The sequence below is a fragment of the Lupinus angustifolius genome, chromosome LG06 (assembly GCF_001865875.1).
Source record: "Lupinus angustifolius cultivar Tanjil chromosome LG06, LupAngTanjil_v1.0, whole genome shotgun sequence".
Lineage (NCBI taxonomy): Eukaryota > Viridiplantae > Streptophyta > Magnoliopsida > Fabales > Fabaceae > Lupinus > Lupinus angustifolius.
The window spans coordinates 2,088,093-2,110,871 of NC_032014.1; the positions used below are offsets into that span (position 1 = coordinate 2,088,093).

Genomic DNA, 22,779 nt, shown 5'->3' on the forward strand with positions numbered 1-22,779 from the left:
AAAAAACGTATTTTATTTTATTTTCTGTGTTTGTAAACTCTTGAAAAAAAACGTAATTTTCTCAAATCACTGGTTTCTCACCTTGAAATTCACCCTTATTTTCTCAAATCACTGGTTTCTCACAATTGCTAAGTGATCCCTCATCACGATATCCCAAAAAGTTCGATTCAAGATGACAACACTATTTGAGGAGAGACAACTATGTACATTAGTCATTAATTCTTTACCCTGAAAGAATACTCTTGATAGGAAATAGAGTAAGGTATGCTGTCAATTCGCAAAACCTACTTCATATAAAGTATTTCAATTTTAATAACTTTATTTAACATAAAAATATATGTGACTATCATTTCATTTATCTTTAGAAAGATATATACACTGTCACTGCATCATTTGACATTTATTTCTAATAGTTGACTTTTAAATAAATAAATAAATTACAAATGAAAAATGAATATAAATGAATGGTAGATGATATATTAACTGTATATAAATATTTATACTTAACAAGAATATTTTAAGGTGTTCGTCGCGGTCACATTCCTTACCAGAATCAAATATTTAGCCCCCAAAGAACCAATTTATCTTTAAGATTTCATGTTTCGATAAAATATAAAAAATTCTAATTTATAATTTTTTATTAAAAAAAATCCGAAATTTTTATAAGATTGAATAAATTCGATTAATCATTTTATTTTGATATTGATAGAATTGCTATGCTTAGTGTGCGACTCGTTGATTTTTTTTTAGGGTGGTTAGAATTCAAGAAAAAAAGAAACACCGACTCGTAGTATGAATTAATTAATAACGAAATAACAACTAACTCATCGCTTTGTATTATCTGGATCTAACGAACTAGTCAAAATAAATATAAAAAAAAAGATAGAATATATTGGAAATAGAATTTATAACAATTGAAATATTGCATTGCATAAAAAAAGGAAAAAAAGCGAATCTGATTATGAGTTTTAAAGCAATAAGAATATACAGATAAATGAAGGGTTGAAAGAAAGAGAGAAAAATAATATCAATGATATAGAATTCTAATATGTCAAGGTCGACGGGTCATCTCATAACTCTCATAAAAAGTAGTGTAATAGCGCATGAACATTAATTAATCCATATATCCATATTATAGATGAATATATTGCTAGAACAAACAAATCAATCAAGAGCCAAGAATCAATAAAAACTGAGAAGGTTGATTCAAGAAAAAAGAGAATCTCATTTTAAATCTTATTACCTCTTAGGGAGGCTCCGTTGTAGAATTCAGACCTAACCATTAAGGTAGAAGCGATGGGAACGACGAAACCTATGAATACCTAAGATTTTATTAAAAACAAATCTTAATGATTCATTTGGTGGGATGGCGAAACGAACCAAGAACCAATCCGTTTTTTTTTGAAGAGTGATGACTGATAACCCTATATTTCATCTTAAATTGATAATGAAAGAGTCAATTTTCGCCCGCGAAAATTTTTACTTTTTTATTATCCTATTTATAATAATATTTATAAATTAAATAAAAAAAGATTCGTTATAATCTTATAACATAACAACATTATTTGGATCTAGTTATATATATAGATAGCAGCAATTGTCTAATTGTCTATAAAAATACATGTTTAGTTATATATCAAAACAAGATATACAAATTGTCAATAGACCAATGGGTTCTATAAAATCTCAAAAAATTCCGCGATTCTATCATATTCTTCATTAAAGATATGTATGTATTTTCTATTATTTTATCAGTTAAATCTAAATCTATTTATTTTTGAACCATTTTATTCGTGAGGAGCCGTATGAGGTGAAAATCTCATGTACGGTTCTGTAATAGCGATGGAATTGAAAAACAACCAACCATCAACTATAACCCCCAAAGAACCAGATTCCGTAAACAACATAGAGGAAGGATGAAAGGAATATCCTATCGAGGTAATCATATTTGCTTTGGACGATATGCTCTTCAGGCACTTGAGCCCGCGTGGATCACATCTAGACAAATAGAAGCGGGTCGTCGAGCAATGTCACGAAATGTCCACCGGGATGGACAAATATGGGCATTTTCATCCTATTCTAAAATCTTACATGGTCTTCTACAAGACAACAACTTGTTGATATTCTACTATTCAAAAATGAAACACACTCATATACTTAAGAGTTATTTAATTTCTTACTTTATTTTATTTTATGGTGTAAAAATAAAAATAAAAAACTTAATAACTGAATGGCATATTGGCATTCTCATTCCGGTGATTCCACTAATATTAAAACTTCGAAGGGGTGAATTCATAAATTAGCAGGAATAGTAAAATAAATAAAAATGCAAGAGCATATCTGATTAATTGATTTCGTGGTTTCATTTGGCACTTGGCAGTGAGCATCGACGATGGCGAACATTATGCAACGAGCGGCGAGCCATGGTGTTGCGATACGCGCCGCCGTGTTGCGAGGAGGAAGGTCATTCTCTTCCGATGCGTTGGTGGAGGCTAAACCAGGCGAGATCGGAATGGTTTCTGGAATTCCCGAGGAACATCTTCGTAGAAGGGTATATATTCTACTATCTATTTCAAATCCTAATTTTCTTTCAATTCTTTCAAAGAATCAATCATGTACATGGTGTTATCATAGTATAATTTTTTCGCTGTGATTTGATTTGTGGCTGTTTTGCACGTGGCTGCTCAATGTGAACATGCATGTATTATTTCATTCGGCTATGTATTAAATTGAAGATGGTGCGTTCTGGCATATCATATTATGTCCCTTTGTTTAGACTTCAAAAAAAAGTGATTTAGGCAAAGCTTTCTTTGGGAACCAAAAATTTACAGCTTCTCATAGAGGCTGAATTTCAGGATTTTTGGTACTTCAGCTTACATATAAAAGTCCAACCAAACAAATGTACAAAAGTGGCATTAGTGATTTTTTTTATTATTTATCAAAGTAGTTGCTTGTTTATTTGTGTGAAAAAAGCTTAAACAAACGAACCCTGGTATAGTATTTGTGTATTGGTGAGGGTCATCTTGTTTCTTGAAGGGAGAGTGGATTTTATCTTGTATATATCTGGATATTTTAATTGAACAAAATTAACATACTAGTATTAGCTCTGGTTAACTTGATTACATCCATATCAACGGGGTGATTATCAATTTACTGACTTTTAAGTTTACAAATACTTACTCATCACTATGTCCCCCTCTCCCAATTACCCATTTATCTTATACTTGCAATGTGGTGCAGGTTGTGATTTACTCTCCTGCTAGAACGGCGACTCAGCAAGGAACTGGGAAGCTTGGAAGGTGGAAGATCAACTTTGTCTCAACCCAAAAGTATATTCTTTTTTTCTCATGTCTCTCACTATTTAGTTGAAAACATCATCACTGAAGTTATAGAATTTGTGGCTTCTATGTTTTCTTCTGAAATTTCCTGTCAAGATATAGTCTTTAATGAGTTTGATAGCAGGCTTGGACTCTGATTCTAAATTATCCTTACGAATTTCGGGTTGAAATTTATGCTCTCATTGACATTTCATAACATGTGGCAATTTGCAAAGGTGTTGATATGAAACTTATTACACGTCACTGATGGTTCTGACATCCATCCCTGAATGCTTATAGTTATTGATTAGTTTGAATGTTGAAGAGTTACTACCAATTTCAGTAAACTAGTTTGCTGATCTTACCGACAAATGTGCTTACAGGTGGGAAAATCCACTTATGGGATGGACATCCACCGGGGATCCATATGCTCATGTTGGTGATTCTGCCTTGAATTTTGATAGTGAAGAAGCAGCAAGAGCATTTGCTGAGAGACATGGCTGGGATTATGTGGTATTTCTTATTATTCAAATATTGAGACATGGGTGATTTTGTCTTCTAATTTTAAGTTTGGATTCAAGATGTTGCTTGTTATGCTTTATACGGTTTGTCTATTATTGCTAACATTTATATGGTGAGTGGACACACTATATAGATAGGATTAAGAATGAATGCATCATGAGAGAAAGTTAGGGTAACTTCTATTATAGAAAAGATGGTAGAATTATGTCTTAGGTGGTTTGGACATGTGTGAAGGAGACAGTTAGAAGCTTCAATAAGGAGAGTAGATCCAACAGAGGTTAGCCCAATTTCTAGAGACAGAGGGAGGCCAAGAAAAACCACATGCAAAACGATAAGGGTAGATTTAGAGAGCAATACTTTATCAATGAATATGATTTTTGATAGAAAATTATGGCGTTCAATCCATGTAGCCAACCCACATAGTGGAACCAAGGGTTGCTTGTTGCTGTCATATAACCTTGCTAATCGAATCTAAATTAGAAGAACTAGTGCCTCTTGTTTTTCAGATGAATGTAAATCAGCTGTATTAGAATAGAGGATTGCTTGTTATTGGGGGTCATTCAAGCATCAGGTCTCTAATCAGACAAATCCAAGCCTATTTTGATATTATTTGATTTCATGTGTTGTTGCTATTTTTTAATTAAAACATTAATAAGAAAAGCTCTGAACTTGTTGCAGGTCAAGACACGGCAAACACCATTGTTGAAGGTTTGAGTTTCTTTAACCATTTGTATTTATTATGGAATTATGTTTTTTTCTCTTCAATTTTCATGGATGACACTTTATCCCTGTTTGTAGTAACATTTCATCCTAGTTCCTTCCATTTTTTAACATTAGCAAGCTAATATCTTAGCTTCCTTTGCAAAATCCTTTAAGATTGCACTTTCAAATCATCAATAGATTATTGATGTTTTTATACTACAAAGGAAATCATTTTTGGTTGAGGAATAGGAAGGATAAAATGTCTCCCAAGGGAATTGAGTTAATCGTGCTTATAAAGGAATCTGTTACAACAAAATTGCAAAAAAAAAGTGCTGCTCTTCTAATACTCTCCATAAAGCCAATTTTGTTAAGGTCTGTTTGCGAGTTTAGTTTTGGAGGGGAAGAAAGAAAAAGGAAGGCTTGAGAGCCATCTCACAAGTGTATTTTCATGGCTCTCAAGCCTTCCTCTTCCCTCTCTTGCCCTCCAAAAACCAACTGCAAACAAACCCTTAGAAAATGCATATGCATTACTGTCTATAGCAGCTCTGTTAATGGTCACTGTTGGTTTCAGGTTAAATCATATGCAGACAACTTTAAGTGGAAGGGCCCAGCCAAATTGGGCGAGGCATGAGAAGTTGCTAAGTGAAGCAGTTTTCTCTTTTGAATATTTTCTTGCGAGAGATATTTTAAACATGAAATCTTTATAAAAACAAAATGAGATTGATCTCACATTGTATGTAACAGTTAACTAGCATCTTTCTTTGACGTGAGAGTTGCATCACACTGTAGTGAATAACTGCCCACGGGCACTGGCATGAATAACTTGGTTCATGTTTTGATTATCGTATTTTTTTACTTGTAAATAAAACCTCAAAACGGTCTGAAACTAATGGTGGCCACTGGAGCTAGTGCACACCTTTGTTTTATAAGATATCAGCTACGATTTAATAGTGAAATATGTGATACCACTAGCTCCATTGCTAGGATGCACTCTCAATAATTTTCACTGGACAAGTACTTTTTTCTGAACTATGTGGAGGACATATATCCATCGAAGGAAATCAATTTTTTAAACAAAATGTTAATTTTGGACACTAAGTTTGACAACATTTTTGGAGGAAATAAAACGGAGAAAACAATTGTAGGGCTCTCACTGTAACCAAAAAAAGTGTGGGGCTCTCATAACACCCATAGTTAATTGTACACATGATTTATCACCCATGTTTCTTCGTTGATCTGTTGCCACAATCTTTTTATTGGTCTACGGTCAAATATAAGCTGTATAGGTCGTATCTTTGTAGATTTATTGCAGCATTTTATTGATCTAGTGGCCAAACATCTGTTCCTGTGTATGTTGATGTCTTTGTCTGGAAAATGGTAGAACAAACAATGATCATAACTCAACCATCTTCCAAACTGGCATATACTGATATACAATCATAGAAGATATGTTGTTCAAACTATGTAGCCGAACATATCTAATTGAATTGAGGCTTGATTAATGTTGAAAAAATTGTGATTGATTGATGTAGGATAGAGAAATTAGAGTGCCAATATCCTCGTCCTAACTGTACTGTGGGGAAGGGGGGAATATTCAAATATTCAATAGGATATTTAATGTACGTGCGAAGTAACTGTGAGGTACTGATTCCATCTCCCACATCATTGATGTAATAAACCTCTAGTATACAGAAAGGCATGATATGCTGCAACCTCCTATGATCATGCAGAAGTGCATCCAGTGATGAGGGGAAACAGAAAACAAAAATGGCTAATTTGAAATAATTTTTCTACCAACAGTAATTCCACTTCTATTTGGTAGAAGCCTCTTCATATAATATTTAGAATTGCGGGACAGATTGATCATTCTCCTCCTCTTTTCAGGAATACAGTCAATTGAGCATTCTGAAAATCCACGCCTCACAAACCTGTCAAAGAGAAAGATTGACCCTTGAAGATGGTATTATTGGTATATAGGGTACACTCAAATCTAGTCCTTAATTTTTAGAAATCACAAGTAATTCTTGTAGGAAACTCATAGTACATGAAAGCATCAAATTCGTAAATCGTAATCCACTGCACCCAAATCTACATTCCCCCGATATAAACTGATTTTTTACACTTTAGAGAAAAATATTCCTGAATTTTTAGTGAAAAATGGCATTGATTGCAGACGAGGCTTAAATGACATGCAATAGGAGGGTAGTAAGCAGTTACATACCAATCTGCTGTGCGAGTAGTAAGCAGGAAAAGCATATTTAATCCAAGAGATGATGCTTTATTCTCTATATAATCTGCATATATTTCATCATATAATTGAATGAATATTGTGAAAACATGTAGAATGCAGGATTATAAAGAAACAGTTGGTCAATATCATCCAAAGCTGAAGCTATACCATATCTTGAACACTACTTTTTAGTTGAAAATTTGATTTTTTTTATTTTATTGACTTAATTACATATAAGTGTTATCATTGAAGATCATAATAATGAAATAACCATGAATTCCAATACATTCCAGTATTCCACAATAATCATCAACCACATAAAAAAAAAGCATACCAAGCAACTTGTCTCCCTGTCCTTGACCACGACAATCAGGAGATACTGCAATAGCAGCAACCTCTCCGCACTTCTCCTCAAAAAAAGGAAAAAGAGCAGCACAAGCAATTACTTGGCCTTCTCTTTCCACAACAAGGAAGTTATCCAATGATTTTAGTAGCTGTAAACAGAAAACGGCAAAATGAGAGACATCCAAAAAAATAACCAGTAATGGTCATGTACAGTATGTTCTCTACCCTCTACATCTAGAGAAGATATAGGTAAGCATACCTCTTCATCAGTCCGCTTAACCAATATGCCATATGCCTCCAAAGGCTGCATAAGTTGTTTTATTCCAGAAATATCTTTTACCTGTGCTGTCCGAGTGCCTTCATAAAGGTCACTGCAATGTTTAAATAAAAGATAAGGAAAGCAACAAAGGCTTTGAGTGATAAGAATTGCTAACAAGCAGGGATGTTAATCATGAATAACACCAAGACCAATTTTGGTATCGACTGAATTGGATTTTGAAAAAAATCAAAGGAAAAATATCTTCTGGGGTGTAACATGTTTGTACTGGTATGGTGCGTCTACTTAAAAAATATAAGAAGCATGATCATTTAAAATTACGATGGTCATTTATTTCAAATTTTCTGCTAAAGCTTCAATCTGTGACGGATAGTTTAATAAATGGAAAAAAGGGTGAATGCCCACAAATGGATTTCAGAGGGTGCCAACTACACTATGGTTAAAAAAGTTGACCAGAGGTTTAATTTCTTTCAAATCACCTCAGCTTGCCACCTATATCTCTTATCAAATATCCACAGGCAGCAAAGAGTGCTTACCTAGCCACCATTGTTCCCATTCCATCTCTTTTAAACAATTCCAACAACAAAACTCCACTAATAGTGCCGTCCAACAAGTGAACTCTTTGAACACCACCCTGAAAATGTTAAACGGTATTATTGAAAACATACTTTGCATCAACTCAAATTTCAAGCATAATCTTTACTTCAACCAGCAATTTCTCAAAGATAAATGTTAATCCAAACCAACCACTAGAGTAGCAATATTAGAAGTCAGACATAGAATCCTTAACTACTTATAGTGTAACAGAAACAGGTGTAGAACATCTTTATATTCTTGGTCTGGTCATGATCTCGAAAATGCTTTTGCTCAAACAAATGGTCATAATTAGCAATCATCAAATCAAATCTCTCATAAAGATGATATCAATATTTCCAGTATTTTTTATAAAAATCATGGTACGACATGAAGCATACCATTAAAGATACCATTTGTCGAGCATGTCAGCTATCTCATATCCTAATTTCGCAATACAATCAAATTACAATTAAAACAACCATCTAACCTTGAGATGCAACAGAGGGTTAAGTTGTGAAAAAATGATAGGGAAAAGTTTAGGAAGTTCACCAGTCTACCGACCTTAGGCAGTAGTCTCATGGTCAATATGCAGACATCACATACTTGATTTTCAGACATGAGCCATTTTTCAAAATATTCATGTCGACCGGGGCCTTTATATTTATAAAAAGTAGCCATGTGTTAATATATATGGGCTATAGGGGTTTTTTAGAAAAAAGAGAGATGAGCATGTCTATCATATTAAATGAAAATTTTCAGGCCCCTTTTAGTGACTCGGGCTGCAAAGGCAACATAGAGTTAAATAAGCACAACTTGTTTCCTTGACATGAGGAAAAAAAGGTGAATCATAAACTTACTCTACAAACAAAGGCTGCAGCTGCCAATTCTGACAGATAACCATTCATTCTACTTAGCCTCTCTTGACCTCCAATAGCGAATCCTTGCTCACCAGACCCTAGGCCATTTCCATTGTCAAAACCAATGCCATTATGAAAGGTTACATTATTCCATTCTGAAGAAGGTTTTCCATTGGATGGAGATTGGACTGTCCCATTAAAATGGTTATGCTCATGAGAGTTGAGAACTTCTTCATCAACGGCTTTCACATAGTTAGCAGCTATTTCACTTTGTGCAGCTCGTTTACGGATTAACGTGTCTGCTTCTTGAAGAGGCAAGAAACGAATTAGGCGTCCACTCTCATCAAGTATTGGGCCATCTATAATACATATTAACTTGTCGGCTCCTATAGCCAAGGCACAAGCTGTTGCAACTTCATATGTGCTGGAGAAAAAAATTCATCAGTATCAAGAATTGAAGGATTTGTCAGACTCATCAATTGGGTGAAAAGGGGCGCCAAATTTAAGTCCAGAAATTCCTAACAGTATGAATTCATATAATCAAGACAAGCAGGTAATGTGACTAATACATTGTTTCTATGCCCATTTCTTCTCTTTATTTTTTAATTGTCTTTTCTGTTGGATTTGGATCATATACAAGTAGTATATAGTAGCATCCATCAGAAATAGAAACTAAACACATTGGCACAGATGGAATTCTGATCCACGTAGCTGAGAATGAGTAAATGACATCACTGGAAAATATATACCACTAATTTCATAATTGCTCTTTCACATTTTATAAGAAAAAAGTCCTAGCTAAATATTTTGCCAACTGATGCCCAACATGATAAAACCTTATAGTAATCTCTAGATGTTTCTTTCCCTGGGAAGCCAACTTATTTTTGTCCATTTAATTCAATCATACTCCCATATGGTTGTTCGTTCAGCCCGCTATTACTGATACCTACGTCTACTTTAAAACAACTGATAAAATTTTAGACATTCTCCAAGATAGTGATTTAAGATACAAGCTTAAAGATATTAAGTGCAGAAATTACAGAAATGAGTCATGAATATATCATGAATTAGTGCAACAAAAACAAATACTGTAGCATGAAGTTTATACTTAATATCAGGTATGAGTCATATGAATTGTCAGAAGTTATAGAAATGTATTAACAGCAGTGTATCTCTTCGCCAGCAATCAGTTATAACTTATAAGTAATCATCAGAAGCTGTAAAGCATACTTGCAATTTAATACTTCTCCAGAGCTGGAGTAGCCCAAGTTGCTTAAAATAACTACACAACCACCATCAAGCCTCTCACGCATTCGAGATGCATCTACTTTTTTAACCTCCCCGGTTGAACCAAAATCAATTCCATTGACAACCCCTCTTCTCTGCCAAAAAAATTAAAAATGAATATGATTGAACACCATGATTGAAAAAACAGCAAGAGAGGTACAATTTCAGAAGATCTTTATTAACGTTATAGTGAATGAATTACAAAGTTCAAACCTTGGCAGCAAGAAAGTTACCACTGGCAACACTGACACCGACTTCGTGCCAACGGCTATTGTCACCATGTCGACGCATATTGCATGTGGAGGGTCCAGGAGAAAGCTTTGCTTCAATCATCAATCTTATCCCCCCAGCAGCTTCCATTGCAGCAGCTAGAGATTCATCATCGGTTATTCTATATCTACCAACATACTTAGGCTGGCTCCCTACAAATCCAATAGCGAAGGTCAAAATTGCCATGGAACCATAATGTAGCTAACAAATTTCCATATAAGGCGCATTTTGCAAGTAACAATGTCAACAACAAAGCAAAAACACTCATTTTCAGCAGAGGAAGAAAATTAGGCCGTGAGGATCAATTCTTCATTTATTTGTCCCATTTAAATAGAAAACAAACGGAAAAATTAGCAAGAAAATCATGAAAAATAAACAAGCAATTAATTTATTTTTACTAACCTCTCTCATTCACAAGCTTGTCTATTTGCACATGGGTCCCCGGAACAAGAACAAACCGGATTCCCAGGTGATGAAGGAAAGCTATATCCTGCAAAAGCAAGATATATGTTTAAGGGCACATTTCGATAAAAAAAAAACAGAACCAAGTTCTTACTCAATAAACTTCTTTGCTACAAACCAAAAAAAAAACTTTATTTTCACAAGTTTCTCCTGTAAACTAATTTAAATAAGCTAAAAAGAGCAGACCATGAACTATTCTAAAAAGTGATTCTCATAAGCTATCTACAAACTCTTCTAAATGCCTAACTAATGGGGATGCAAAGAAACTAAGAATAATTACAAAAAAAGTTAAACTTTTTTAGGACATGCCTTGAGAATGGGATCTAATGAAGGACTAGCAACAACTTCACCGGAAATAATGACAACAAAAGTGCCACCACGATATGCCCATAAGTAAGGCCACGCTTCACGAAACCAACGCACAAATTGCTTATCCTCCACCGAATTATAGCTCTCCTCATCCACGCTCCCTTCGCTGAATACATTGCACTTAGTTGAAAATCCCTTCTTTCGATCAATTGCCAGAGACAATGGATTTGGGGAAAGGGATTTTAGTTTGAGAGTGGATTGTGATTGTGAGTGGAAATAGAAACGGTGACAAGAATGGCAACGTAGGTTATTGGGAGGGTTTGGAAGGGATATGAGAGAATTCGATAATGAAGCCGCCATTGGAACAGACATGTGATGATGAAGAACTTGTGTTTTACTAATACTCACTCCTTAAAACTTTCTTAATAGTGAATACACGATTTTCTTAACATTAATATACAAAATCCTTTTCTCCTACCCAATAACAAAAGGCTAACATGTGTTTTATTTATTAATGTTTGTTTACAACTGATATTATGTTAACACTATCTTTACTGCAACCATAATCATTGAGAATAAAAATAATTCTGTGGAAACAAATAACTTTATTACTTTAAATAAAGAGAGTAAGAGTTATTCCAAGTCTTAACCATTCATTTTATAAAATTTTAAAGCCAAAAGCCAAAAATCACTTGTAGTTTCGGTTGAGCTTGAGAGTGAAATGCAAGCTATGATGATATCTTGAAGTGAATTTTTTAACTGTTCATTTATTTAAGAATTTTTAAAATAAATTAAATGAAGTGATTTCTTGTAATTAATTATTTATTTTTATAAACATTATATATCTCCTTTAATTTAAAAATAAAAAATTTGTTTTTCGCTACAAACTACATGGAAAACGCAGCCTTCAAAATATATTATTTATTTAAGATGTGTTGATTATGAAAAGGAAAGAAAAAAATACGTTGTGGAGGACCATTTGCAAGGAAATGTAAGAGATCAAACACGTTTCAGATCTAACAACTGAACCAATTTTTTTTAAAATCAATAAAATATAGTTTCTGAAATTAAAAAGTCTTCTATAAATACTTAACAAAACAAACAAAACGAACAAAAAAGGAAACACGTTTTACACGATCTCTCATTTTAACGTATTAAATTAATACTGAAAGAAACATAGTCCAATCGATTGTCTCTAATTTCCTATTTTACTCCTAATATTTTTTATTTTTTATAAAATAATCATGTAATCCAATAATATTTGAAAGCAGATTTATAGGTGTTGAGAGGAAGTTAGACAAAGTTAACTCCATTCAATACTATTGAATGAGTGGTTCATTCTTTTAATGACGATTTTTTATATTATAATATTTCATTTTTATATTTTGTATCACAAAATTATAATATTAGGTATACCCAATATAGAATATTTGATTACTGAAAAATTAATTAAAAGTTAAACTTTTCAATATTTAAATATATTTTATCTTCATGCTGATGTCACAAAGATGTGATCCTACGTAGATGTCACCACTCCTCATTTTTTCTGCATTAAAATTGTATACTTCCATTTTTTGGGAAACGTTATTGTTGTTATATTTGCCACATAAACATTCACGTGTTTGGTGAATGGAAGAACGGATGACGCAACTTTCGATTAAAATAACTTGTTGAAATTAAGAGAAAAAATTCAATCTCACGAAAAAATTACTGTCACACAAGCTGACTTGAACCTTTTGATTTTATCATATAGATACAAAAAATTCTCTATCTCGCAAAAAAAGTTATCTTCAGCCACTTTGATAATTAAATCATATCTATACACAATCTGAAAGTTGTAATATTTTGTCAAACTAATTATTTGACTAATAGATAAAGATGAATCAAGTTCTAAACATATATTTTAAATTTTCAAGTTTAAAATCTACCAGAATTTGTCTGTGTTTTCTCACACTCTCCAACTCAGAGGGCAAAGACAGTATCTGCACCAGGCCTACGATTAATAGAGAATACTTTTGGTTTCAACTTTTTCAATAGAGAATAATAATTGAACAGTAAGAGAAAATCTATATAGCCAATGTTTTTTAGATGAGCGGTGATATTTGTAGCATGGGAATCAAACAAGAAATATCAATGATGTTGGGAACTTCGGAATGTCTATTCAACTTTCTTAAAGTTAACGGGGAAATGATAGCAATCCCAAAGGCCTCAAACTCAAACCAATGGCACAGATACGTATGGGCTAAGTAACGCTTTTAACGTCACCATTCAGAAATTAAATGTGCCAAATTGATGCAAATGGTTTATGCACGTAGGTTGAATAGCAAAAATGCATGCAAGCAAAGAAAGCAAACATTACACCCAAAAAAAAGTTGAACTCAAATAACCAAAAGGCCAAGAAGCAAGATAATAAGCTATATAGCCAATGTTTTAGCAAAAGCCTACATACACCTCTTCATCGATTTCCAAACTAAGACATCAATAATCAATCCTAATTAACAAGAAACGCAACAACATGGGCTCCTTAAGCCACCGTCGAGATAGCTACAATAGTATAATGAAAGGATTACACAGCCATGCAATGGATGGTCAATTACAAATTAAAACATTTCCCTGAACCTTCCTAGTGATAATACACCCCAGAAAACACTATTTGTCACACAAATTTTACACGATTTAAGTTTCTCTAATCTACAATGTTATGTGGGAAAATGCTTGGTTATTGTTCATCTACAACATTACCCTTCCAAAGTTACCTCACCTACTTCAGTCAAGCTGTAATGATTTTGTGAAGATCAATGTGAAGGTAGTCACAGTCACCACCATAACAGCCACCACCTGCGCTGCCCATCAGTTCTGGAGTTGGGTGTTACACTTACCCTATCAGCATTTGAGGACAGCCATCTACCGAAATCAGGGGATGCAGCAAGTTCCACCAAGGCTTTCTCGGTAGATTCCTTGGTGAACGCATCCCATTCTGCTGCTGAATATTTTCTTCTCTCTGGTGTGGTGTGTATGATGGATGGGTATAAATCCTCTGACAGCTTTTTAGGTGGCGTCCTACCGAAACCTAATCATGTAAAGATTTAGCATATTAAGCCCAACTTATCTCTCAATGCTATCCTTTCTCCCCGAATCAATCAGGAGAAAGTGATAAAGATGACATTTCCATCAGTAAAAGTAAGGATATGAGAAATGGAGCAAACCTCGTTCAGAAGATTTACAAGGCAATGGGGTGAAGCTTTTCGATTGTGGCCGAAGATACGAAGAATCATTTTTAATCTGCATCTTGTACATATGTTTATCAAGTGAATCATCAAAAGATGGTGAATCTGGAACCTGGGATCTCCTGTTTTTCGTCGGTGATTTGAACAAATTCCTGCAGAAAATTCAACAATAAATACATGCCATAAGTCAAAGCAAAGGATATATTGGATCAGTAGTTATAGGATAAATCGTTGAGATCACAAAGTGACATATAGTTTGACAGCTTATGTGTCAATAGTAGGTGAATGTAAATGTCAGCAACCACATATTGAGTTTACATTACCAGAATTTACAGCACTCAACCACGAACTAAAAAACAACACAAAATTGAATTTAAAATATAAAGAACCCCAGTAAAATAAGAAGGGGAAGGCAAAACCTTCATCCTTCTATTTGATTAAGAAAACGAAAAGCAGATTTTCAGTATTGAAAATTACAAAGTTCCAGAATTCAACAAAGTAGACTAACCTTCGCAGGCGACGAAGGAACCTCAATCTATGCAGCCTCTTCAACAAGGATACAAGCGATCCACATAATAATGCCAAAGTCCCCAACAGAGGATCCACAGAACTCTGGAAGCAACATATTCTTATAAAATTTGAAAGCATGTGCATATATGAAGCATGAAGCCAACATAGCATAAATGGGAAGTTTGAGAGAGAAAAAACCTGAAGAATCATAATGGCAGCAACAATCCGGATGGCCCATGCGACAAATTGAGCAGTGCTTATGTCCACTGATCCCTCTTCTGTCAAGATAAGCTTGTGGACCACCCAGAATCCCATCCAGGCTCCGGCTATTGCAACAAAAGCGAGCAGAAATATTGCCAACTGCGGTTGACATTTCACGAGTTATGCATTCAAAAACCTTCTTGAAGATTGTACATGGACAAAAATGCACAATAGAAAAGAAAAGGCGCAAATAAAAAGCAATGCATACTGTGATTACTATCGAAATCAGGAAATTAATGTGATTGCAAGGAAAAGAAAACAACACACTGTGTACGATTGGAAAAGCTCTAAAATTGAAGAGTTTGATAGCTAAATATCCCAAATCTAGTCCATTTTAACCATTTGATGATCAAAAGTTGAAATTGATTCAAGTCAGTCCGAAACTAATCTTGCAGACAAATATATATACCCTCCTATGATCATTGTATCCAACATCCATAGCCTTCCCAAAATCCCAACATTGATCTTAAAATTCGTAGGTTCCTCACCTGCATTCAATTTTCATGCAACTTTACCTATATCAGGCCTCTAACTAGACAAACAAGCCTCTAACTAATCTCTAACTAGACTAGGCATAATTTCTCTTCCTAGGGACATCCAACACACAAAACCTAGTTTGATTTGCACTACAGCAACCTGACACAACAATTCCAAGGAAAAACCTAGTATTAGAATAAACTGTTTCCCTGATACAGTGACAAGGTCTTACAGCTGGCGTTCAACCAAATGCTGACCCTCATCCTTAACACGAGCTCAGGACCAGCTATAAAATTTAAGGCTGCCATTCAAAAGCTTTTCTTGCATTGATAAACTGACAAAAAATCAGAAACTTAGAAACCCCAAACAAGTCATTTTTAAGGAGCTTTTTCCCTTCTGCGCCAGACTTTCTTCGATAGCCAATATTCAGATTTATAGAAGACTGTGATTCAGAATACGAGTAAACTGAGAGAAAATTTGTAATATGTAACACAGATAAGATATAACTTACATACAGGATTATACATGTCTTCACCAATTCCTAGCTCTGTGAGTACTGAACGAAGTAAGTCAGGCACATATTGGAGGAGAAAAGTACCGAAACCAACCTGATTAAAATAATATTGAAATTCTATGATCCCCAATTCATCATAAAATAGGAAATGAGATGGAAGTGAATTGCATTGAGGTTACACTTACAGCAGATGCGTATAAAAATATAGCAAGGGAACTTTTCCGACCAGTTGGAAGAAGCTTCATTCCCTGACAATTAGAAGAGACAAATTCCGTGTTAAGGTCAACAGAACATTTTCCTTAGTGATCAAATATAGGACTCGGATTAAAAAATCGGAAGAATCTTATAAAAAATTGAAAGTTAGTTATCAAAGAATGAATTAGAGAAAGAAATGGAGTTTTAGCCTCGACATCAAGCAACGAAGCAATCACATTTTAATTTTGAATTTAGATAGTCATATACTTAACAGTTGTTCTAGTCCTATATCTTACTTGATGTTTAACAAAAATATTCATCTCAAACTACCTGGATCATTAAAAATTATAAAATAAAATCTAATGAATAAGGTAACACGACTTCAGCAACAAACTATGTCTATTGCCTTAAGAACTAACATCATCCAAGATAAACCTAAATCTGTACCAGAAAAGATAATTGGTAAACAAGGCATAAAAGTAATTTTCTTCAAGAGAGGAAGAATTAAAGTGAGAGATCAGGTTAACTTATCAACAAAAAGATTCATCCTATACAGCATATAAGATTATATATAAATTACATTCCACATTTCAAAAATAGAGGAGCAAAAATAATACCTGATAAAGAATCATTAGAATCACGAGAATTATCCCAATTGCCATTGCAGTGCTATAATAAAATGCTAATGATTTGCTTACAAAGGATGCTAAGCTCATCAGAGTAAGACCCAGTATTAAGAATATGATACGATACGCAAAAAATTCTGCAAAGGATGAAAAAATCATTAGCTTTACACATGTTGTTATTAGAGATGTGATGCATTAATAGAACATCATGAAATTGTAGGTCATCAATGGTAAATACAAAATAAACCGTTAGCATTTACCTTCATCAACTGACACCTCAAAATTTTCAAGTGTTGAGCCAGCAGTTCTTATGTCTAAAAGCTTGTTGTCAAATGGAGACAATGATCGAGCCCAAGAACCCTTGGAAACTTTCTCCCACTGGCCTTGTGGGCACATCCCTACTGCTAGAGATGCATTCCTGAATAGGAAACACAAAAAATATCTGAACAATTTATATTGATCATTTTTAAAATGCTAACCGATACAAGACAAGTAGCTAGAAAGAGAGAACTGATAGCCCCTTCATAACCAATTTGAGACTTTAGGTATAAAATAATGATCTTGCCTAGAATGAATGGTTGTTCATAAGGTTCAATCATTTATACAATAAGTATAAGTACAATCAATCTCATCAGTAAAATAAATACACAATAAGATGCATAGATGGCAGGTAGACCGTAGACCAGACACATCTATGATAGACGAAGCATGTGCAGGTTCAAATACCCACCTGTGAAAACAGATCTCTATATTTGGCACACGAACATTTGAATTTGCAGGCAACACCTTAACTTTCATGGAGTGTGCAAATTTCCTCAAGTTTCTAAACCTTGACAGTCCACATATACGAACTCGTTGGACAAGCAAAGTAGTACCAGACTTAGATCCAGGAGAGTTTCCCACAGGCAAGCCATGGGGTAGCTGTAATGTCGTATTTTGATCAAGGGCTGAAGAAACATAAGTGAAGTTCAACATGCATGACAACGGATTTAGTATAAAACAATAGACCAACATCCCAAGCAATATATAAACCATACTTTCATACTATCAACCACCTTAAAAACCCTTACTTGATAAAGCAATCTATATACAATATTAAAAGAAATGGTAACAAAACATGATCCCAAGGACTAAGTATATGATAATATTGCGATGGATCATAAACTGTTGCAGTATAAGTAAGCTTCATCAATTATGGAGAAAACAATATAGAATATTGGGACATGTTCTATTGAAGTTGCTTGTGGATGTTCCAACAGGGTGAAATTCTCAATAACTTAGAAGAAAAACGGGCTACTCTGCAATTATGCTCGGCAACCAGCGAATACAAATAAGGATATGATAGAAAACCCTATATTTGAAATTTAGTGGGTAAAAACAATTATAGAAATACAGAAAAAAGGGAGAAGAAGACATACATAAGGAAGGTTCATTGGCGCATACGAGAAGTGCAAAGGTACAAAGAAACGTGAGGCGAAGAATATAGACAGAAGGAGAATATTGCTGAGAATGAGAGCCCGCCATCGCTATGGCTAAGCTTCGAACTGAAACACGAAGCAAGAGGAGAGGCGCGCGTTCAAAATCCGATAGAAGTTGAGGGCCATTTTGCAATTTAATTGGGCCTTCACTGTTAAACAATAAAACACAAGCCCAGACCCAAGAATCAAGATTGATTGGTACAGATATTCAAAAACACTACTATTATAAACCTACTATTAATTATTAAATCATTGACAACATTATTATTATTTTTTTATGATAAAAAATATATTAGTAAAAAATTTATAGACATTTTCAATCCATTATTTATAATTTTTAATTATTATTAATTATTCAAAAAAATAATAAAAATTAATGTTAAATAAATAATGCACTCTTTTATAATTATCTTTCATAACGTATCGATTGTATGTAAATCTTTACGGTAACTATTTATAAATATTTCACTCTTTTTTATCGGTTATTCAATAGATATTACAAGTCCGACCCCTATTCTTGCAATATCAGATCCTTTAATAAACTGGTTACGTATATATTGTCGTACATTTTGTGTCACTCTATATCTCATAGATATATATATGATTGATTTCATGGAGTGTGCAAATTTCCTCAAGTTTCTAAACCTTGACAGTCCACATATACGAACTCGTTGGACAAGCAAAGTAGTACCAGACTTAGATCCAGGAGAGTTTCCCACAGGCAAGCCATGGGGTAGCTGTAATGTCGTATTTTGATCAAGGGCTGAAGAAACATAAGTGAAGTTCAACATGCATGACAACGGATTTAGTATAAAACAATAGACCAACATCCCAAGCAATATATAAACCATACTTTCATACTATCAACCACCTTAAAAACCCTTACTTGATAAAGCAATCTATATACAATATTAAAAGAAATGGTAACAAAACATGATCCCAAGGACTAAGTATATGATAATATTGCGATGGATCATAAACTGTTGCAGTATAAGTAAGCTTCATCAATTATGGAGAAAACAATATAGAATATTGGGACATGTTCTATTGAAGTTGCTTGTGGATGTTCCAACAGGGTGAAATTCTCAATAACTTAGAAGAAAAACGGGCTACTCTGCAATTATGCTCGGCAACCAGCGAATACAAATAAGGATATGATAGAAAACCCTATATTTGAAATTTAGTGGGTAAAAACAATTATAGAAATACAGAAAAAAGGGAGAAGAAGACATACATAAGGAAGGTTCATTGGCGCATACGAGAAGTGCAAAGGTACAAAGAAACGTGAGGCGAAGAATATAGACAGAAGGAGAATATTGCTGAGAATGAGAGCCCGCCATCGCTATGGCTAAGCTTCGAACTGAAACACGAAGCAAGAGGAGAGGCGCGCGTTCAAAATCCGATAGAAGTTGAGGGCCATTTTGCAATTTAATTGGGCCTTCACTGTTAAACAATAAAACACAAGCCCAGACCCAAGAATCAAGATTGATTGGTACAGATATTCAAAAACACTACTATTATAAACCTACTATTAATTATTAAATCATTGACAACATTATTATTATTTTTTTATGATAAAAAATATATTAGTAAAAAATTTATAGACATTTTCAATCCATTATTTATAATTTTTAATTATTATTAATTATTCAAAAAAATAATAAAAATTAATGTTAAATAAATAATGCACTCTTTTATAATTATCTTTCATAACGTATCGATTGTATGTAAATCTTTACGGTAACTATTTATAAATATTTCACTCTTTTTTATCGGTTATTCAATAGATATTACAAGTCCGACCCCTATTCTTGCAATATCAGATCCTTTAATAAACTGGTTACGTATATATTGTCGTACATTTTGTGTCACTCTATATCTCATAGATATATATATGATTGATCAAAAAAATATATTTAAATTAAAATTTAATTATTAAATATTTTTTTGACCAATCACAAATTTATGATATATGGAGTAACAAAAAATATGAGACAACATATGTACTCCCTAATCAATTTAAGCAGAGAGAACAAGGTGGTTTTGTTTTTTTGGCTTCGTAGGAGTGTAAGGGTGGTGGTGGTGAACGACGGAAAGTTGTACTAGTTAAGGAACTAAAGCTATGAACTTTGGATCTCCAAACTGGAGAAATACACAATCCCATGATATTGGTAAAAATAAAATAGCAAGGTTGAAGTTGCGGCAGCGACCCTCTCTGAACAGCTATGTGAATAACTGAAGATGAAGAAGGCGAATGAGAAAATAAAAAACCGTGATAATTATTTTATTTAGAGAAAAGTCACCTACCGGCTATCCTTAAACTTTATATTTTTATTTTGTAAGTAAAAAAGAATTATATTTTTTAATTACTCCTTAAATTTTAACTATAATAAAATTAGTCCATACATACATATAATTTTAAATTATTGTTACTACAAAATTATAATTTATGTTTTTTTAATATAGAACATTATCATTATTATTAAATTTTAGTTTTTTATATATAAATATTATTTACAATACCTTTTTAATTCTAAAATTACTTATTTTTCTTTTTCATCAATTTTATTTTGATGATGATTTTTGGTTTTTGCACTCATGAATTGTGAATAACATGTGTGCGTTGTAGTTGTGGATTCTTGGAACTATTGTGAGTCTCATGGTAATGGTTTCACTGATTGTCAATTAGTAATTTAACATTATTTTTTATGAAGAAACCAATTTTACAAACAAATAAAATTTAAAGTACAATTAGGAAAAATAATTCATAATATCAACTTGCAATATACATAAATTCATGGAGGATTCATACACTTTCCCCTTTATTTATGTAGGGCCAATTTATATATGACTGAAATAATAGCTGAAATATTTACAAGTGCTGACATGATTTAAGAGCAGGTGGGCAGTTGCCCCTAACTTTTCTTCAAATAATTTATTTATTAAAAATATGTTTTTTTTTATTTTACCCACTTAAAATATATTTGGTGTTATTCCATATGCTAGTTGATGTGATTGACAAAAAAAAACCTATTTGTTAAACTTTTTAATTATAAAATATATTTTTTTCAACCAATCATAACAACAAGTGACATATAGAATAACAAACTTTTTAGAACAATACATGTACACCTGTACCTACATCCAACCAACATCTTTAGATACTCATTGGAGCTCACATACTCTTTAATTTGTAGCGTGATAAATAAATATAGTGCAATTTATCTAGATTTTCTAAAAATTATAAATAATAGATTCAAATCTCTTACATGTATAAATGTTGACATTGCTTATAATTAGGGATAGCAACGGGCGCGAGTAGTGCTTTTCTGTGCCCAAACTCGCAATATTTGCGGGTACCAAACGACATTTTAATTTTAATTATATATTTATATAATTTGTAATAATCATTATGTAAAAATAATTGCTACATGAATAATATGATAAATTTATGATCATAGTCAAATATGTATAATTTATTATGAATTAGTAATAAAACATGTGATATATAATCTTAAAATAATAATAAATATATATAAAAGTTTAACTAAAAACTAAATATATAAATTTGCGGGTAACTGTGTGACGAATATCACAAAATTCACTCTCGCCCATAAACTATTATCGTGGTTAGCTATTGTGGATATTTATAGGATATCCACCAGTCGGGTTTTTTGTCATCCCTACTTATAATAATGACTTTATTTGAGTTCTTAATTTTTTATAATTGATAGAAAATTATACATACATTGATAATATATCCAAAGAATACTTATAAGTCATTTAATATTGATTATACATATTTGTATAAGAATTACATGTTATGATTTTAATGAGTATGAGAAAATTAGTTTGAGATGTTAATTTGACATTTTACTATTGATATTGTTAGTCATTTAAGTTTAAAAAATTCTTAAACCATATGTTGTTAGTCATGTATTGTTTTATCAAGTTATTCATGTTATGTTAACTATCGTGCTTCACCTAACATAAATATCATTTTCAACAATAAAAATAACCAAACAAAATTACGAAGGAAAATAGAAGATGAATTTATTGCCAACAGTGAAATGATTAATAATATTGAAAAAAGAAATATATGAAATTTTGCCTATAATCCAATAATTCATGATTCATTATATTTTTTATTTCTAAATTAATCTTAATTATAAATTATAAATTGTTACCTCTTCTAAAGTTTATATTAAGATCCGTGTTATCCATCACTCAATCACTATTAAGTAAAAAACCTCATGGTTATTTTAGCCGTATAAAGCCTCTTTAGATTTATAAAAAACTAAAAATCAAAATTTTAATTTGGAGAATGTTAGAATTGG

The 22,779-nt window shown here is 32.9% G+C and overlaps 4 protein-coding genes across 6 annotated transcripts in view; 2 read left to right on the forward strand and 2 right to left on the reverse strand.

Annotated features, from left to right (window-relative positions):
- Window positions 2,314-5,383, forward strand: LOC109348819 (NADH dehydrogenase [ubiquinone] iron-sulfur protein 4, mitochondrial-like). Its single transcript, XM_019589385.1, has 5 exons — window positions 2,314-2,551; window positions 3,241-3,329; window positions 3,701-3,830; window positions 4,518-4,547; window positions 5,113-5,383. The coding sequence occupies exons 1-5, from the start codon at window positions 2,393-2,395 to the stop codon at window positions 5,170-5,172; spliced, it is 468 nt and encodes a 155-aa protein (XP_019444930.1). The 5' UTR covers window positions 2,314-2,392; the 3' UTR covers window positions 5,173-5,383.
- On the reverse strand, window positions 6,029-11,558 carry LOC109348814 (probable amino-acid acetyltransferase NAGS2, chloroplastic). The gene is made up of 10 exons (XM_019589379.1): window positions 11,155-11,558; window positions 10,786-10,873; window positions 10,327-10,535; window positions 10,057-10,208; window positions 8,827-9,250; window positions 7,930-8,027; window positions 7,376-7,487; window positions 7,106-7,265; window positions 6,763-6,835; window positions 6,029-6,469 (listed from the first exon to the last, which is right to left on the reverse strand). The coding sequence occupies exons 1-10, from the start codon at window positions 11,524-11,526 to the stop codon at window positions 6,313-6,315; spliced, it is 1,845 nt and encodes a 614-aa protein (XP_019444924.1). The 5' UTR covers window positions 11,527-11,558; the 3' UTR covers window positions 6,029-6,312.
- Window positions 11,841-22,779, forward strand: part of LOC109348824 (galactomannan galactosyltransferase 1-like) — a 66,811-nt gene continuing 55,872 nt past the window's right edge. The window contains exon 1 of the mRNA XM_019589394.1: window positions 11,841-11,851. The gene's annotated coding sequence lies outside the window, so the exon portion shown is untranslated. The remainder of the gene's footprint in view (window positions 11,852-22,779) is intronic.
- Window positions 13,523-20,614, reverse strand: LOC109348820 (nuclear envelope integral membrane protein 1). 3 transcript variants are annotated; one of them, XM_019589387.1, is made up of 12 exons: window positions 20,571-20,614; window positions 19,677-19,802; window positions 19,088-19,205; window positions 17,695-17,793; window positions 17,225-17,382; window positions 16,956-17,101; window positions 16,329-16,391; window positions 16,145-16,237; window positions 15,090-15,251; window positions 14,890-14,993; window positions 14,361-14,533; window positions 13,523-14,224 (listed from the first exon to the last, which is right to left on the reverse strand). In XM_019589387.1, exons 2-12 carry the CDS (start codon window positions 19,780-19,782, stop codon window positions 13,971-13,973), a joined length of 1,476 nt encoding a protein of 491 aa, XP_019444932.1. In that variant the 5' UTR covers window positions 19,783-19,802; window positions 20,571-20,614; the 3' UTR covers window positions 13,523-13,970. The 3 variants fall into 3 exon arrangements, with proteins under 3 accessions (XP_019444932.1, XP_019444934.1, XP_019444931.1); XM_019589389.1 differs by lacking the exon at window positions 20,571-20,614 and having other exon boundaries at window positions 14,361-14,538; window positions 14,895-14,993; window positions 19,677-19,933; XM_019589386.1 differs by lacking the exon at window positions 20,571-20,614 and having other exon boundaries at window positions 19,677-19,932.